The 12789-nt window shown below is 44.9% G+C and overlaps 1 protein-coding gene across 2 annotated transcripts in view; it reads right to left on the reverse strand.

Annotated features, from left to right (window-relative positions):
• Nucleotides 1–226: 226 nt before the first annotated feature.
• Nucleotides 227–12789, reverse strand: part of mcf2la (mcf.2 cell line derived transforming sequence-like a) — a 673365-nt gene continuing 660802 nt past the window's right edge. Inside the window, exons 27-30 of one of the 2 annotated variants that reach the window (XM_070894133.1) lie at nucleotides 7926–8041; nucleotides 5832–5944; nucleotides 2384–2487; nucleotides 227–1258 (exon numbers count right to left, since the gene is read on the reverse strand). In XM_070894133.1, coding sequence (XP_070750234.1) covers nucleotides 1164–1258; nucleotides 2384–2487; nucleotides 5832–5944; nucleotides 7926–8041 — 428 coding nt within the window. In that variant the 3' untranslated portion in view covers nucleotides 227–1163. The remainder of the gene's footprint in view (nucleotides 1259–2383; nucleotides 2488–5831; nucleotides 5945–7925; nucleotides 8042–12789) is intronic. The other variant, XM_070894134.1, reaches the window with a different exon arrangement.

A 12789-nucleotide genomic window follows, 5' to 3' on the forward strand; every position in this document is an offset into this window, starting at 1 on the left:
AAGTATTACAACAGCTCAATGGCTAAAGAACATCATGTGTTCCTCACAATATATCCAAACACCAGGCTCGTGGGCACTGCAAGGAGTGCTGTATCTGTAAAATACCCATTCCTTACACAAGGTCCTTTATACAAACAGGTCAAATGGTTTGTATACTAATTGACAATTGCAGCATTCCCCACCGCGCCGCCCCCACCCCCCCATCCCCCAACTCTTTAGTGCAGTGTATCTGATAGCTGATAGAATGGGCCTCACAGTAAGTTACAAATCAGCTGGACACACACAGGGTGCTCTAACAGCCCTATGAATGAACAAGGTAATGCGAAACAAATCACTAACAAAGAATCTAGCAAATGGTCATGTAAACACTCTGAAGTACTTCACCTGCAAATGGAAAAGATTCAAAGTTGAAACGATTGTTCTGGAGCTTATCGGTCAGATTATCTCACAGTGGTGACTAAGAAGAAAGCTTCCACTATTTAGCTGTCAATTGTGCCTTAGGTCCTAGGAACAGATGCATGTGATGGCCACATGCATTAAGAAGCATCTGAAAAGCACAGTCAAACACGGAGTTATATCTTTATAAAGTGCAGCTCAATATCCCTGCCAGTTGCCCAGAAATGTGCATATCCAAAGATCCTGATAAAGTACCATCACATTGGTACTGATTTTTTGTTATCACTGTGTTGCCTCGATGTGTGATGTCAATGATTTTTATTCCCATCTGGTTTCATGTTGCTCACAATTGTCCTCATTACAAAATTGCACTGTTGTATTATTCCACTCCAATCTCTAAGGCTTTGGCATGGGACTATTTCTTCATCATTTCATTGCTTGTCCGTCAGAAAATGATCATGGCACCTCAGTGATTAACTTCGCACATTGTGCAGCCTTCGGCAGGAATGAAGAGGTGTATATGGACATATTCTTGAGTCCTGTGCTCTCCATTCTCAAGGGGCGTCAGTGGTAACCTTCACTCCAAGAAATGCTTCGGGTAAACGTTAGAACCACTGCTGGCACCAACCCACAGGCCCAGGATGAGAATGCAGATGAGGCAGGACAAAGATGCTATCATGTGACTTTCTACTTCAATGCTGGTTAGTTGAGAAAGAGGGGAAATTTCCAGAAAAAGTGCCACCAATTTTACACGTCAAAGAGAGTCATTAGCCCTTAATATCTGTAATGCTGGTGCTACTGGCAGTGCAATGTTCAGTGCAGTTTGATGAAGAGCTCAGGGTACTTGAAGCACTGGCTGACTCTGGATTGGAAAAGAAAGAGGGTGAAAGACAAATGAATAATATTCCAAGTGCCAAAAGATGAGTCAACCCTTTAAATGTCGATGAACAGGAAACAAAATCTTTCGTACTGACACTGAGAACTGAACGTTCTCGCCAGCACTGAACATCAAGGAGACTTTCTGATTGTTTACAGGCATAAGGAACAGTAACTAACTGGAAAAATATAAAGCGATTCATTATGCCACAATTCTATGCATTAAGTGTCCCATTCAATTTTCCATTCTGGTTTAGTACTGGCGCCAGAATCGTGGGCCACACTGCAGTTAATGATAGTAGGAGGGATGGGTCAGTAGACTAATGGGATGGACGGTACACCAACGGAGTGAAAGGTCAGTGCAGTAATAGGGTAGGAGTAAGCACACTCATATGGTGGGAAGTATACTAAAGGGGTGGGGACAGCAGAGTAATAGGGTGGGGACAGCACAATAACAGGGTGGGCAGCATGCCGATATAGGGAGCAACATGCTAATGGGGGTGGCAACATGCCAATAGAAGAGGAAACATGCCAATGGGACGGGCAAATGGGGCAGGCAGCTTGCCAATGGGGCGGGCAACTCGCCGGGCAATCACACCAATGGAGGGCAACTCACCAATGGGACGGAAAACACACCAATGGGGCAGGCAACACACCAATGGAGTGGGCAACACACCAACGGGGCGGGCAACACACCAACGGGGTGGGCAACTCGCCAATGGGGCGGCAACCACACCAATGGAGCGGGCATCTTATCAATGGGACGGGCAACTCACCAACGGGGCGCACACCACACCAACGGGGCAGGCAACTCGCCAATGGGGCGGCAACCACACCAATGGGGCGGGCTACTCGCCAATGGGGCAGGCAACTCGCCAATGGGACGGCAACCACACCAATGGGGCAGGCTACTCGCCAATGGGGCAGGCAACTCACCAATGGGGTGGGCAACTCGCCAATGGGGCGGGCAACACGCCAATGGGGTGGGCAACTCGCCAATGGAAGGCACTATTATAACTATCGGTGGGGCTAGACACCAATGGTCGGTTTGTATTACTAATGCAGCCCCTCAACTAACGGCCAATCTGAGGCCTCCCATTTGCTTTCTTACCTGAGCTACTTATCGATTGGGAAGAGCTGGAATCCCCGAGCAGTATCTGCAGATTTGTAGCTGGGACCCAGCCCCCTTTTTTTGTATTAAGATTTCTGACAAGCCTGAGAGCAAAATAACATTTGCATGAGCATCGCCCCAATTCCTTATCTAGCAGCGAGGCAACAGGCACACCGATTACTGGTACAGTAATCATTAAAAGTAGCAACGCAGGTTAATAAAGCCATAAAGTGCAAACAAAGCAGTGGGGGTCATTAATAACGGAATCGAATTCAGAAGCAGAGCAGTTGTATTAAACTTGTATTGAACCTTGATTTGACCAAACTTGGAGTACTGTATCTCCATATTATAAAAATAATATGGTCTCTGGTCTCCATATTATAAAAAGGATATAGAAGCACGAGAAAATGAGCAAATCATATTTACAAGGATCATATCAAAATTCGCTACCCCAAAGGGCTGTGGGTGCTGAGTCATTGAGTATATTCAAGGCTGAGACAGATAGATTTTTGGACTCTAGAGGAATCAAGGGATATAGGGATCGGGAGGAAAAGTGGAGTTGAGGTGGAAGATCAGCCATGATCATATTGAATGGTGGAGCAGGCTCAAGGGCCATATGGCCTACTCCTGCTCCTAATTCCTATGTTCTTACATTCAGAACTGAGAGGATACAACTATGGGGAAAGACTGAACAGGCTGGGGCTCTTTTCTCCAGAAAAGAGAAGCTGAAAGGTGACCTGATCGAGTTCTTTACAACGATAAAGGAGTTCGTTAGGGTAGCTAGAGAGAAAATGTTTCCACTTGTGGGGAATCCAAAACTAGGGATCATAAATATAAGTTAGTCCCTAATAAATTCAATAAGGAATTCAGGAGAAACTTCTTTACCCAGAGAGTGATGAGAATGTGGATCTTGTTACCACATTGAGTGGTCGAGGCAAATAGCATAGATGCATTTAGGGGGAAGCTGGATAAGCACAAGAGGGAGAAAGGAATAGAAGGATATGGTGATAAAGTGAGATGAAGTAGGGTTGGAGGAGGCTTGTGTGTAGCAGAAACAGCGGCATAGACCCGTTGGGCCGAATGGCCTGTTTCTGTGCCGTAATTTCATATCATTCGATATAATTTTATTTAATTCTTTGTCGTATAACTCATTCATGAAATATGTCTAGTTATGCTTTGTGGATAAATATATTGGCCTTAATTTCCTCAGAAATTTCTTGTGCATGCGCAGCTTAAGTTTTCTGGGAGTGCGGCGAGTTAAAGCAAGACCTGGATATGCCAGCTCACAGCCTGCACTTCCACATTCCAGTGGGGCCTATTTGGGGCAGAACTTCTGCCTGCCTCAGACATGATCCCATGGCAACATGGTTGCGAAAGGGAGTAACCAGGCTGGAAATGGATTTGAGTTTCTCCAGATGGCCGGTAAGCGAGGAGAAACTAGCTATCCTGTCTGGTGTACATAGAGCTTAACCGAGGTCAGGCCCAGTGTATGTGGAGCTTAACTGGGGTCCAGGGCCAGTGTATGTGGAGCTTAACTGGGGTCCAGGGCCAGTGTATGTGGAGCTTAACTAGGGTCCAGGCTTTGTGAATGTGGAGCTTAGTCTCAAAATAAGGGGCCGCCCATTTAAAACTGAGACGAGGAGGAATTTCTTCTCTCAGAGGGTTGTAAATCTGTGGAATTCTCTGCCCCAGAGCGCTGTGGAAGTTGTGACATTGAATATATTTAAGGTGGAGATAGATTTTTGAGCGATAAGGGAATAAAGGGTCATGGGGAGCGGGCGGGAAAGTGGAGCTGAGTCCCTGATCAAATCAGCCATGATCTTATTGAATGGCAGAGCAGGCTCGAGGGGTCTACTCCTGCTCCTATTTCTTATGTTCGTAACTGGGGTCCACGCTCAGTGTATGTGGAGCTTAACTGCGAGTCCATGTCTAGACCCTCAAAGAAGTCTGCATGGCAGGAGTCAACTAACCCTTTAAAAATAGCAGTTAGGTTTGGAGTTGCTGCAGACCCATTGAGTGGCCATGTACTGCAGATTCTCCCTCCCAGCTAGTGCGGGCATACGGGATGTGCCTACAGTGGTGTGGGCATCTGCCTGGCCCTTGCTGGTTCCATGACACAGTTTCCCAGCGGGCAAGTCCTGGCACTTTCATCAGCATCGATGCCCTGCCGATTTTTGGACACATCGCTGTGTTTATACCGCGTCTACTTCCGGCCCCCGACATAAATTAATTTTAACCCCCAAAAACGGTTGGGTGAGAAGTAAAAGTGCAAATCCGAATCTCAAACCGAACCCAGTCTGCCTCAAACCCACCCACTTCTGGTTTTAATGGAGGTGGGGTGGAGAGACAGAGCGGGAAACCAAGCCGCTCCAAGGAGGCGATCACTCATTTCAATATCTTAATAAGGCTGCGTGCTACAGAATTGTTTCCCTGTCCCACCTTTAACGCTAACCGACTGGATTTCCGGGAACTCGGGAAACCTGGCAGCTAACAGGAGGCGTGGACTGCTATGTGGAGGAGCTAAGTGATTATCCAGCACTGTTTGTGGGCCAGGAGCAGCAAACCTGTTAACGTCCCCAGTGATCAGAACCTGCAATCCGATGCTCTCCATGGGCCCCTCGCTTTTTTCTCCCCACCTCCCCCGATTTCTCCGGGCTCCAGCGATCTTTTCCCCACCCCCAAGATCTTTGGGATCCCCCATCAAAGATTTCCCCTGACCCCCGATCCCTTTGGGCCCCCCATTGATGTCCCCCTGAGTCCTGATCTCTCCAGGCCTCTATCGATGTCCCCCCAACACCCGATCTCTCTGGGCCCCCATCGATGACACCCAACATCCGATCTCTCCAGGCACCCCATCGATGTACCCCCAACACCCGATTTCTCTGGGCCCAATCGATGTCCTTCTAACCCCTGATCTCTCCGGGCCCCCCATCGATGTCCTCCCATCACCTGATCTCTCTGGGCCCCATCGATGTCCTCTCTAACCCCTGATCTCACCCTCCCTCCTTTCCGCTCTCCGGCTACGACCTGGTGCAGTGGGCCTATCCGTCCAACAGCCAGCCAGCCTCTCAATTTGGGTGGCTATGACAGGGAAAACGGATTTTAAAAATAGCAATCGGATCCTGCTGTTAAATTCAGCAAAACCAATTGCATCCTCTCCCGTTAATATTGGGGCCAAACACTCTCAGCATAGAATACATCAAATAGATTCATCGTCACCAAACAATGTGAAGAAACGTTTGCTATTCCCTTGTGTCTTTGTGCAATGTTTTGTTTAAATTCAGGATCAGAGTTAATTTCTTGTGGATATTGTTTGAAATTGGTGTGAAATAAAAGACTAGTTATTGAGAATGGACTTTCTGAACTAACAGAACATTGGTACCCTGTAATTTGCACAGTTGTAAAGCACACAGCAGATTAATATAATGCACCAAGTCTGTAGACGTACCATTGCCCCTCCTGGCCCTCACGGACCAGTTGTAAGAGATCACCAGCGTGTACAGTCAGCTCGTCTCCACCTGCCTTCCCGTAATCTGCTACGACTGTGTACTTCCCAGGGAGCTGGAACGAGAAGAAGAAAACTGGGGCTGAGTTACATCTTAGTGAGAGCAACAATCAGACTTTCCTTAGGACAACTCTTAATGGAGCATGGAATGGTTGAGGTAGAGATCATTTCATCCTTGAAGAGAAAATTGCATATGTATTTTAAACAGAAGAGAATACAGGTATATGGAGAGAGAGAGCGAGACAGTGGGATTGGCACTAATGAGCGAGCATGGACACGATGGCCCAAATGACTGTCTGTGCTATAAGCTTCTACTTTCTTTAGGGAATCATGTAACCTCATCCAAAGCAGGCAATGTGCAACAAGAGACCAAGATACAAAACCTTTTAACCACACAAAACATTTCAAGCTTGTGGTATTATTCATCATCACAGGCAGTCCCTCGGAATCGAAGAAGACTTACTTCCACTCTTAAAATGAGTCCTTAGGTGGCTGAACAGTCCAATACAAGAACCACAGTCTCTGTCACAGGTGGGACAGATAGTCGTTGAGGGAAGGTGTGGATGGGACTGGTTTGCCGCACGCTCTTTCCGCTGCCTGCGCTTGTTTTCTGTATGCTCTCGACGACGAGACTCGAGGTGCTCAGCACTCCTGGATGCACTTCCTCCACTTAAGGCTGTCTTTAGCCAGGAACTCCCAGGTGTCAGTGGGGATGTTGCACTTGATCAGGGAGGCTTTGTATTGAATTATACTGAATGAAGCAGCTGTTATTGAAGAGAGGCAAAACTTGGTAATGACGTGCCCACAACACAACAGTGACTACACCTCAAAGGCAGTTCATTGGCTGTGTAGCACTGTGGGATGTCCTGAACTGTGTGGTGTAACTGCAGGTTTGATCAGAGAAACCAGTCCAGATGGGTGAAAATAGGAAACTGAATTTAAATAAAATGAAGACAATCAAATTGGTTTAGTTGTACTGAAAACTGAGGACTCCAGAGACCGCTGAGCAGGTTCAAGTTTGTGGAATTATTTAATTAAATCACAGAACAATTATCCTATACCTCCAGGCATTTCCTCAACAATAAAACCAACACGTCATATTATAAAAAATATAAAAATAAACACTAATCCACAAAACAACCTCACCAAACAATTGGTTTGGCATAAATTTATCCAGTGAACTAATCGGATATCTTGAAAGGGTTTTTTTAAATCCAGGCGTATACAGGAACTGAAACAGTGAATGTGGGAATATAAGGAGCTTTATGCTTTAAACAGAAACAATTTGTTAATGATGTTTTTCGAGAGCCCAAGTTATCCATTACATTTAAAATGTGCTAGAAACTGTTCAATAAGGCTCATCCCAACCCCTCCCAATTTATTTGAATTAAGTTCCTGTCATGAGGTTTCAACAAATGAAATCTCTTTTCCCAGGATTTTTCTGTTTGTCTGAACCAGATGCTAGTTCCCTGGCCTGAGTGCGCTGTCCTCTGCACCTCCCCAGTCACTACATTATTACAAATAGATCAGCCTTTGCCCTTTGTCTTTGCTTTACTCTATTTTGATTTGAAATCCATCGCGCTTCAAGCGAACAAATGTCGCGCTTGCAAACAATTTACTTCCCTTCGCTCCCAGAAGCCCGTGCTGTAAGAGTGGGAAACTAACCAACATGCTCATCCCACCCCCACAGAAGATCCCTGCTGACTTTCGATAGGACCTTTACCAAGAGCAAAAAAACAATGACAACTAAGATCGTTGCCGAATGTTGGAGATCCTCAATTTCCTGACCTGGGTTGCTGCAGCTGTGGGACGGCTGATGGTCTCAATCAACTCAAATAGCTGCTACTGACCAGACAAGGGAGCCAATAATACAGTGCAGTGAAGCGCATGGGATGCCCAATACCGAGAGATTCAGAAGGTCTACAATGCATCTAAGATGCTGAGCACACCTTGATGCGGGCAGTGGATGCAAAGACGTCTGGAACTACATCTAAAGGAAGCACTCACCCCATAATTTCAGATAGAGCTTGTACCTACCAACTTTCTACTAGATTCCTCTTCACAATCTGATGAATTAGGTTGGTCATCAGCACTGGACCATCCATCATTGTTTTCTTCCGGTACATCAAGGGAATGTGACATTTTGGTCCAACCTGCAACGTAAACACATTTACTAACTACAGGATTCCAAAGCACTGTTTGAGGCCAAAATTGGCACAGTTGTGATAACATGGTTAAAAGATGCAAAGTGAATAAATAACTGCAAAAATCTCATTTAAAATAGAATTTTAAAAATTGAAGATTTAAAAAATTCATTCTGGGGATCCAGCCATTGTTGGTAAGGCCAACATTTATTGCCTATCTGTAGTGGCCCTTGAGAATCATAGAATCCTACAGCATAAAAGGAGGCCATTCGGCCCATCGAGCTTGTGCTGGCACTTTGAAAGAGCTACAATTGGTCCCACTCCCTGCTCTTTCCCAGAGTCCTGAAAATGTTTCCCCATCAAGTATGTATCCAATTGCCATTTGAAAGCTACGATTGAATCTGCTTCACCACCCTTTCAGGCAGTGCATAAAAAAAATTATCCTCATCTGCCTCTGTTTTTTTGCCAACTATCTTACATCTGTGTCCTTGGTTACCAATCCTCCTACCACTGGAAACAGTTTCTCCCTATCTACTCTATTAAAACCCTCATAATTTTAAGACACTCTATTAAGTCTCCTCTTAATCTTCACTTTAAGGAGAATAATTCCAGCTCTCCAGTCTCGCCACATAATTGAAGTCCTTCATCACTAATAAATCTCCTCTGCACTCTCTCCAGGACTCTGACATCCTTCCTAAAGTGTAGGGTCCAGAATTGGACAGAATATTCCAGCTGAGGCCTCACCAGGATTAATAAAGGTTTATTATTACTTCCTTGCTTTTGTACAGTACTGATAGCCTCTATTTATAAAACTCAGGATCCCGTGTGCTTTTAGTAACAGCCTTATCGACTTGTCCTGCCACCGACAGTGATTTGTGTATGAGAATCCCCAGGTCTTTCTGTTGCTATACTCCTTTAAAGTTGTACATTTCAGGATTTTCTGACCATTTTTCCAAAGAAGGATTGGGAAAGAATTACTTGTAAATTTGAGGGTTTCAAGTAAAGTGTATTCACACAAAGTTTAAAAAAGACACAGGTGGTTGGAATGCTTCGCCTGCCTTGGAAATTGATAAACACATCACTGCCATTTTGTCATTTTGTTCGGAAGTCTCTATCTTTTCTAGCACACGGTGATAAAAAAAGAGACAAGAGACACAGACAGTCAGCTCACACAGTACCGTTCCCTTCCATCATATATCATACCATGCCCTTCCCTTTCAGCATATATCACACCGTACCCTTTCCCTTGCATCATATAACACACCATACACTTTCCTTTCCATCATATATCACACCGTACCATTTCAGCATATATCACACTGATACCTTCCATAATATATTACACCGTATCTTTTCAGTTTTCATCTTATATCATACCTTACCCTTCCCTCGTATATCACACCATATCCTTTCCCTGCCATCATTCATCACACCATACTCTTACTCTTCCATCATATATCACACTGTACCCATTCCCTTCCATCATATATCACACCGTACCCTTACTTTTCCATCATATATCACAACATACCCTTTCCCTTCCCTCATATATCAGACCGTACCCTTTCCCTTCCATCATATATCACACCGTACACTTACTCTTCCATCATATATCACACCGTTCACGTTCACTTCCATCAAATATCACACCGCACCATTTCCCATCCATCATATATCACATCGTACACTTTCTCTTCCATCATATATCACACCTTACTCTTCCGTCATATATCACACCGTACGCTTTCCCTTCCATCATATATCACACTGTACTCTTACCCTTCCATCATTTATCACACCGTACCTTTTCCCTTCTATCATATATCACACCGTAACCTTTTCTTCCCTCATATATCACACTGTACCTTTTCCCTTCCATCATATATCACATCGTACACTTCCTCTTCCATCATATATCACACCGTACCTTTTCCCTTCCATCATATATCATATCGTAACCTTACTCTTCCATCATATATCACACCGCAACCTTTTCCTTCCATCTTTTATAGAAACATAGAAATATAGAAAATAGATGCAGGAGCAGGCCATTCAGCCCTTCTAGCCTGCACCGCCATTCAATGAGTTCATGGCTGAACATGAAACTTCAGTACCCCATTCCTGCTTTCTCGCCATACCCCTTGATCCCCCGAGTAGTAAGGACTTCATCTAACTCCCTTTTGAATATATTTAGTGAATTGGCCTCAACTACTTTCTGTGGTACAGAATTCCACAGGTTCACCACTCTCTGGGTGAAGAAGTTTCTCCTCATCTCGGTCCTAAATGGCTTACCCCTTATCCTTAGACTGTGACCCCTGGTTCTGGACTTCCCCAACATTAGGAACATTCTTCCTGCATCCAACCTGTCCAAACCCGTCAGAATTCTAAACGTTTCTATGAGGTCCCCTCTCACTCTTCTGAACTCCAGTGAATACAAGCCCAGTTGATCCAGTCTTTCTTGATAGGTCAGTCCCACCATCCCGGGAATCAGTCTGGTGAACCTTCGCTGCACTCCCTCAATAGCAAGAATGTCCTTCCTCAAGTTAGGAGACCAAAACTGTACACAATACTCCAGGTGTGGCCTCACCAAGACCCTGTACAACTGTAGCAACACCTCCCTGCCCTTGTACTTAAATCCCCTCGCTATGAAGGCCAACATGCCATTTGCTTTCTTAACCGCCTGCTGTACCTGCATGCCAACCTTTAGTGACTGATGTACCATGACACCCAGGTCTCGTTGCACCTCCCCTTTTCCTAATCTGTCACCATTCAGATAATAGTCTGTCTCTCTGTTTTTACCACCAAAGTGGATAACCTCACATTTATCCACATTATACTTCATCTGCCACGCATTTGCCCACTCACCTAACCTATCCAAGTCACTCTGCAACCTCATAGCATCCTCCTCGCAGCTCACACTGCCACCCAACTTAGTGTCATCCGCAAATTTGGAGATACTACATTTAATCCCCTCGTCTAAATCATTAATGGACAATGTAAACAGCTGGGGCCCCAGCACAGAACCCTGCGGTACCCCACTAGTCACTGCCTGCCATTCTGAAAAGTACCCATTTACTCCTACTCTTTACTTCCTGTCTGACAACGAGTTCTCAATCCACGTCAGCACACTACCCCCAATCCCATGTGCTCTAACTTTGCACATTAATCTCCTGTGTGGGACCTTGTCGAAAGCCTTCTGAAAGTCCAAATATACCACATCAACTGGTTCTCCTTTGTCCACTTTACTGGAAACATCCTCAAAAAATTCCAGAAGATTTGTCAAGCATGATTTCCCTTTCACAAATCCATGCTGACTTGGACCTATCATGTCACCATTTTCCAAATGCGCTGCTATGACATCCTTAATAATTGATTCCATCATTTTACCCACTTCTGAGGTCAGGCTGACCGGTCTATAATTCCCTGCTTTCTCTCTCCCTCCTTTTTTAAAAAGTGGGGTTACATTGGCTACCCTCCATCCATAGGAACTGATCCAGAGTCAATGGAATGTTGGAAAATGACTGTCAATGCATCCGCTATTTCCAATGCCACCTCCTTAAGTACTCTGGGATGCAGTCCATCAGGCCCTGTGGATTTATCGGCCTTCAATCCCATCAATTTCCCCAACACAATTACCCGACTAATAAAGATTTCCCTCAGTTCCTCCTCCTTACTAGACCCTCTGACCCCTTTTATATCCGGAAGGTTGTTTCTGTCCTCCTTAGTGAATACTGAACCAAAGTACTTGTTCAATTGGTCTGCCATTTCTTTGTTCCCCGTTATGACTTCCCCTGATTCTGACTGCAGGGGACCTACGTTTGTCTTCACTAACCTTTTCCTCTTTACATACCTAAAGAAACTTTTGCAATCCGCCTTAATGTTCCCTGCAAGCTTCTTCTCGTACTCCATTTTCCCTGTCCTAATCAAACCCTTTGTCCTCCTCTGCTGAGTTCTAAATTTCTCCCAGTCCCCAGGTTCGCTGCTATTTCTGGCCAATTTGTATGCCACTTCCTTGGCTTTAATACTATCCCTGATTTCCCGAGATAACCACGGCTGAGCCACCTTCCCTTTTTTATTTTTACGCCAGACAGGAATGTACAATTGTTGTAATTCATCCATGCGGTCTCTAAATGTCTGCCATTGCCCATTCACAGTCAACCCCTTAAGTATCATTTGCCAATCTATCTTAGCCAATTCACGCCTCATACCTTCAAAGTTACCCTTTTTTAAGTTCTGGACCATGGTCTCTGAATTAACTGTTTCATTCTCCATCCTAATGCAGAATTCCACCATATTATGGTCACTCTTCCCCAAGGGGCCTCGCACAATGGGATTGCTAATTAATCCTCTCTCATTACACAACACCCAGTCTAAGATGGCCTCCCCCCTAGTTGGTTCCTCGACATATTGGTCTAGAAAACCATCCCTTATGCACTCCAGGAAATCCTCCTCCACCGTATTGCTTCCAGTTTGGCTAGTCCAATCTATGTGCATATTAAAGTCACCCATTATAGCTGCTGCACCTTTATTGCATGCACTCCTAATTTCCTGTTTGATGCCCTCCCCAACATCACTACTACTGTTTGGAGGTCTGTACACAACTCCCACTAACGTTTTTTGCCCTTTAGTGTTCTGCAGCTCTACCCATATAGATTCCACATCATCCAAGCTAATGTCTTTCCTAACTATTGCATTAAACTCCTCTTTAACCAGCAATGCTACCCCACCTCCTTTTCCTTTTATTCTATCCTTCCTGA

Source organism: Pristiophorus japonicus, chromosome 11 (genome assembly GCF_044704955.1).
Source record: "Pristiophorus japonicus isolate sPriJap1 chromosome 11, sPriJap1.hap1, whole genome shotgun sequence".
NCBI lineage: Eukaryota > Metazoa > Chordata > Chondrichthyes > Pristiophoridae > Pristiophorus > Pristiophorus japonicus.